The sequence below is a fragment of the Rhinolophus hipposideros genome, assembly GCF_964194185.1.
Source record: "Rhinolophus hipposideros genome assembly, chromosome: X".
NCBI lineage: Eukaryota > Metazoa > Chordata > Mammalia > Chiroptera > Rhinolophidae > Rhinolophus > Rhinolophus hipposideros.
In genome coordinates, this window is record NC_138046.1 from 54,457,920 (window position 1) to 54,464,407 (window position 6,488).

Below are 6,488 nucleotides of genomic sequence, written 5' to 3' on the forward strand. Positions count from 1 at the left end.
TCAGGCTGCCATAACCTTGAAGACTGGTCTGGAGACATGAAGATCCCGTCAAATGACATCACACAGTGAAAGAATAAAAACAAAAACAAAGTCAAGGGTACATGGCTGGCTTTCCATTTTGTGGGTTGACAATCAAAGGAGAACTGAATTTATTTCTGATGCATTTTACTCATATTGGAAGGAAGCAATGCAAGGCATTACATAATGTCTGTAACAGAAAATAAATCTTGCTATTTTGTCATCTCTCCTAACCTTTTATTTTGCACATGGTCTTGCTTTGCTGCAAGAAATCTAAATGTTATGTAGTAAAATTGGTGAAGTTTGATTTTAGTTTCCTCCTTTAAAAATATGCTTGGACAAGACTTTCACCCTTTTAATTCTGATACAATCATCTGTATTTTCTTCCATTTATTTCATAGTTTATTCTTACTAAAACCAGAAGTATATTGTATATAGCAGCATCTCTCCAATTTGTGTGCTAATTTACAGAAAAGTAGATTTAGTAGGTCTAGGGTACAGCCCAGGTCTCTGTATTTTTTTTATAAGAGAAACACTGATATATAAAATATATAATTTTAATGTTAAATTGGAGAAACAATCCCCCCACTCTGATTCTTTTGGAATTGAAAATCATACTTTCTAGAGAAGTGAACACACTTACTGAAGCTTACAGTCAATCAAACAGAAATCCAGGGCTTATGATTGGGCCATACTTTTAAAAAAATATTAACCACTATCTGTGTTTCTAGAATTAACGGGATCAATAGAACAAAAGCTTAGGCTTTATAAGGGTAGTTTAACAGAGAAATCATAGTATCTGATACATGCAACAGAGGGTGATACATATACAGACAAAAAAATGTATACACGTTTTAAGGTAACATTTCTTAAAATGTATATACATTGTTTTGTTGGCACACGCCCCTTCCCCATATGTATATGCATATACATATACAGTACTTTAATGACTTACAAAGTACTTTTGCATGTTTCTTGTTGATGTGAGTGGGTTAGAAGGGAAATGTCCTAACTTGCGCTTAAGTCTTATTTTCCTTCTTGTAGCCAAGTGTAGCCAAGTTGAACAAGTCAGCTGAACCCGTAAGGCAAGCCTGCCTGAAGTGCTTCGGAGAGAACTCACCCTAAGACACCTGTGGGGCAATTAAAAACATAGTTACCCTTGGATATTATTTGGGATGGAGGTTCCAATTCTGAGTACACAACATAGTGTCTGGCTCACAAATTGGTCTCCTAAACCCAGGTCCAGATGAACTCATGTTCCAGTCCAGTGGATAAAACGGAGGCTTCAGGAAAAAAACGGAAAGGACTATTTTGCTAAGAATTCTTTAAGACATTGAGATTTAGGCAGCACTGGGATGGTATCCACTTGGATAAGTGTAACATGAAAGCTGGAGGAGGGGCATTTACCAGATACCAGTAGGAGACACAGTTCAGCTTTGGTCCAGCAGGGACTGGGAAGCAATCAGTGAGGCTCTGCACTAAAGGACTGGCTGTGATGGAAGCTGTGAAAGAAGCAGGATCCAGGAGAAAGGGCAGTTGTGCCCAGCACACATGGCAGTATCCAAGGGAAGATAATAACAGAACAGAAACAGAATGTGGCACTCACCTGGAATCTCACAGGAATTGTGAGTGCATGTGCATGTGAGCCCTCCTTTGGGTACCAGCCCCAGGATTTGAAGGGGCTCTATTGGCATTGAGGTCCTGCCATGTTGGAGGTGTGGAGAAAAACACACAGCTCAAACGATCTTTACCTCATTTGGTTCCACAGCAGCCCTGCAAGTCAAGTATTATTCCTATTTAAATGGGAAAAGAATGACCCTTAAATATAAGTATTTGGTTTATATTTCTGCCTAAGAGATTCAGAAGAAACATGAGATTTACTTTAAGTTCTGACAAGTATTTATTAAGTGCCACGTTGTCTTTATAAACTGATAGACAGTTTTTTAATTGCTTTACATTTTTCCCCATTATATTGGGGTTTTTTTTTTTTTTGAAACACAAATGTGTTCGTCTTGAAAAAATGAGAAGTTCCAACAAAGCAAACACGGAAAGCAAACAGACAAAAAAGTCATCTATTATCTTATCACACTTAGCCACTGTTAAGCCTTTGACATATATACTTTCAGTTTTTCTTTGCATATTAATATATAAATATACATTTTTTACAAAAACGGGATACTACATATGCTTTTCAAAAATTGCTCTTTTCACTCCACAATATATAACGTCCATCTTGACATGCAAATAGGTGAGACACATGATTGGAAGAGAGAGAATTGCAGATGGGGGATGGAGTGGAAGCCCAAGTGAAACACCTTAAAGCCACACAAACAATTAAAATGAAGAAGATGGCGAGAGGGATACGAGAAAATGCAAAGTTCAGGTGGCAATGCTTAAGTCAGGCCAACTAGCATCGAAGGCCTGACACATTACATAGGATAAGGACGGTTCCGTCTGGCCTTCCAGTGCATGATCATCAATTTGTTTCGTACTCTTTTCATCTCTTCCATCTCCTCTGCTACCTTTATCATCTCCTCATTGCTCAAATTTCTACCGTGTATGTCCCCTCTAAATTGCGGGCGAGAACGAGCCAGCCTTTCCTTAAAGCTTCCTTCTTCCAGCTTATGTTTTCCCACTCCACACGGAGGCTGCTCCATGGGAGGGCGCGCCTCGAACAGGTCCTTCCGAGAAAGGCGCTCCTGAGGGGGGCGCTCCTCGGCCACCAGCATCTCCGGCAGGAGCTCCGGCAGGAGCTCCTCGGGAAAGAACTCCTCCTCCGAGGACTGCTCCTCGGAGGACTGCTCCTCCGGACTCGGCTCTTCGGACGACGGCTCCTCTGGACTCGGCTCTTCGGACGACGGCTCCTCTGGACTCGGCTCTTCGGAAGACTGCTCCGCGGGAGGTTGCTCCTCCTCCGTCTTGGGCGAGCTCTGTGGCTGTTCTTCATTTGCTTGGCAGGATTTTTCCATGTTGGGAATGGTCTTCATGAGCAGTGAATTCAGAGGATACAAGAAAGGCAGAGTCGAGTCAGCATATTTGGTGGCTGGACCAAAACCCCGGCCTCGGGTTCCAATACTTACTTGCCTTTTGCAGATTGGGGACCCAGGTCCTCCCACCTACACAAGCCGAGAGGCTCAGGTCCCAGGGACCCGGCCGCCTCTCGTGCCCCCGCCCGGCTCGCCCCCTCCTTCCCGAAAGCCCACCGTTTTCCCAGCAGGCCTTGCCTCGGGCCTCTCCCGTAGTGGTAGGGGCGGGGCGGCGGCGCCTCCTGCTCCGCTCCCACCGGCGTCCTCCCTGGCACCCCATCCCGGTCCCCTGCCCACCCCTTCCCGGATCCGGACCTCTCCTGGCTGTTGGCTCCCGAGCGTTCTCTCCTGGAGGTACCCCGCTGTGACCTGCAGACCAGCAGACAGACGCCTGACAGGGTAGGGGGCGGGGGAGGGGAGGGGGAAGGACTGACCGACACTCACGCCCCTTTTCTAGACACCAGCCGCAGCCCCCGCGCCATCCCCTTCTGGCTCCCCCCAAGCTTCCACTCACCCCCGTGTCTCCCCCCATCTCAAGCTTCGTCTTCCGTGCCCCCCAGCCCCACCCCGTAATGCTCGTTATTTCTTTTCAGGCGGGAAGTGGAAGCGAAGGATTACTTAAAAACTATTTCTAAGTGTAGCTCTCCCCTGGGGGTGGCCCACTCACCACCCCACCCCACCCCCAAGACCACCATTTTCTGCACCGAAGTGCGTGCGCGGTGCTGGCATAGGGATAGGCCTGGTCTCTGCCATCCCGATCCCAGGGGTAACAGGGCAGCACCGGCACTCACACCGATTTCCAAGGACCAAGGGAACTTACTTATTTCTGCTTTTCCCCTCGACCAAAGGGCAATACACAGATGGTATGTGGACAGGCAAAAAGGACCAGGACGAGAGGGACTTGGGCAGACATAGGCTCCTGGTCACGTGAGAGCCGCGCGTCACCGCGGAGCTCAGATCCCCAGTTACCACTTTGACCCGCGGCCTTGCTGCAGGAACCTGCTAGTATTTCCTGACCCCCCAAACGTTCCAGGCATCGTCACATCACATAGCTCTTTGTTTATGTTTGCCTTTTCCTGGTTACCAAAGACTGTCAGCGTCCAGTGCTGGGGGTTATTGCCTTTTCCTCTCCCTCTCATTCTCCCCTCATCAGCCATCAAGGCCCATTATTTTCCCTACAGTTCAGATCCCGCACTGAAGTTGACTATTTCTCTTTAATGAATCAATATCATATGCCACCTCTCCCAGTTTTAATCCACATCTATAACTCCATCGTGTTCATTTAGGCTCTGTCAGTATGGTTTTCTTCTCTTGTGACTTTCATGGGAGATAAGCTTTCACTTTTCCATGACTTCATGATTTTATTTTATTTTAAACTTTTATTTACTTTAAGCTTGTTTTCCCAGGACCCATCAGCTCCAAGTCAAGTACTGTGTTTCCCCGAAAATAAGACCTAGCCGGACTATCAGCTCTAATGCTTTTTTTGGAGCAAAAATTAATTGACTTATTAATTATAGTAAAATAAGACCAGGTCTTATATTAATTTTTGCTCCAAAAGACAGCATTAGAGCTGATGGTCCAGCTAGGTCTTATTTTTCGGGAAACACGGTAGTTGTTTCAATCTAGTTGTGGAGGGCGTAGCTCACAGTGGCCCATGTGGGGATCAACCAGTAACCTTGTTGTTAAGAGCACCGCGCTCTAACCAACTGAGCCAACCGGCTGCCCCCGCATGATTTTATTTTTGGTGAGCCCTAGACCTGTATGACAAATAGAAGCTCCAGTCTAAATTGGTAATCATTCAGTGCTAGAACGCTAGAAAGAATTAACTTTGTAAGTCTAAGAAGACCAAATACTTTGAATTTCATAAATCAAAATACACATTTGTCCAAGTACGAATAGTCTGAAAACTTATTTACTATGTGAAATGGGAGCATTTTTGGTGGAGAGTGTGATATTATTATATACAGAAGGTGCCAAAAAAATGTACACACATTTTAAGAAAGGAAAACTATTAAAATTGTAATACTCAATATATACTAGTAACAAAAGATGAATACAAGTCACGTTTGACTTCTGCAGTTACAAGAGGTGCTCCAAGTGGTTACCCTCAGAATCCAGACACTTCTGATTATGGCAAACTACCGCTTGAGTAACACTGACCAAAGTCTCCACTTGTATACTTTTTTTTGGCACCCCCAGTATGTGTGTGTGTGTGTGTGTGTGTGTGTGTGTGTGTATGTATGTGTATACTATTATATATAACATGCTAATATATATACTATTATATATACTATGTACATATACTATTATATATATGTATATATATATTATATATATACTATCCAGTCATTTTTTCATAATAGATGTAAGATATTTTGCTGGTACTCAGATCCTTAACTAGCCACCGCTTGGTGTTGCTGGTTGAGAAAATTTATATTAATTCATTAAATCAGCAAATATTTGGATCGTGGGACTGCTGGACCCAGAAAGATAGATTCAGCACAGACGACATTCATATCAAACTGCAATAATTCTGTTGACCACACACTGTGTAGCAGGATTAAAATCATGGTAACATACTCAATTGTCATTACAAGTCTGTATTTTTGGATCTAATGGTGTTTTATAATTTTCAACCTCGTGCCTGCATCTCACCTACTCACATCAGCCTTGATGCTACTTTCTCAGGCAGATGCCTTTTCTTCCAAAGAGCAGACTACACCTCTCCTGTCTGTATTTTACACTTTCAGGGTAGGTGGCCATCAGATCTGTGAGGATCCTGGGATTGCTTCTTTCAAACCCAGGCTGTCTAGTGAGTTTCTAAACAAATTCATATGTGAAATATCCCATTTTGTTGCTTTTTATCCAACATCTAAGTTACTTTGAGCTGAGATAGCAGCAAAACAGATATCAGTTCACCTTTATATCTTTTCAATAACTTTTCAATTTTTCAGTAATGTGTGTCTTTCAAGCCAAGTTTCACTATATCTTCCTTATTCTTTGCACCAAGGGTTGACTTCATCGTTTGTATGGTTTCTTTCCAAGAGGAGCTCCATTTCTTTCATTTCTTCATTTGTATCCTTTTTTCCCTTAACATCCCATGATGGAGAACTCACTACCTTAAAAGACACCCTACTGAGATTTCAGGCAGTTCTAATCATTCAGAGTGGTTTCTTGCTGTTGTTGAGCTGAAATGTTCCTCCCAGTAGTTTGTACATATTTGGTCCTTGTTCTGCCCTCTGGAGTGGTACAAAACAAGTATGAAAGAACCAAAGAGCCTTTTACCCTTGGTAGCCTGACACTGCCAGAGATAATGTTCTGGTTCTTTCCCCTTCCCATCCGTGAGACACACTGGGCAATCTACTTGACCTTTCTGTGACTCAACTTTCTCATCTGCAAAATTAGAAACATAGTAGTACTTACCTCATAGGATGGGTAAGAGGA

The 6,488-nt window shown here is 43.5% G+C and overlaps 1 protein-coding gene across 3 annotated transcripts; it reads right to left on the reverse strand.

Annotated features, from left to right (window-relative positions):
• Positions 1-1,905: 1,905 nt before the first annotated feature.
• Positions 1,906-3,979, reverse strand: TCEAL1 (transcription elongation factor A like 1). 3 transcript variants are annotated; one of them, XM_081042474.1, is made up of 3 exons: positions 3,865-3,979; positions 3,360-3,413; positions 1,906-2,999 (listed from the first exon to the last, which is right to left on the reverse strand). In XM_081042474.1, the coding sequence occupies exon 3, from the start codon at positions 2,985-2,987 to the stop codon at positions 2,448-2,450; it is 540 nt and encodes a 179-aa protein (XP_080898600.1). In that variant the 5' UTR covers positions 2,988-2,999; positions 3,360-3,413; positions 3,865-3,979; the 3' UTR covers positions 1,906-2,447. The 3 variants fall into 3 exon arrangements, with proteins under 3 accessions (XP_080898600.1, XP_080898599.1, XP_080898601.1); XM_081042473.1 differs by lacking the exon at positions 3,360-3,413 and having other exon boundaries at positions 3,865-3,973; XM_081042475.1 differs by lacking the exons at positions 3,360-3,413; positions 3,865-3,979 and adding an exon at positions 3,099-3,315.
• Positions 3,980-6,488: the final 2,509 nt, after the last annotated feature.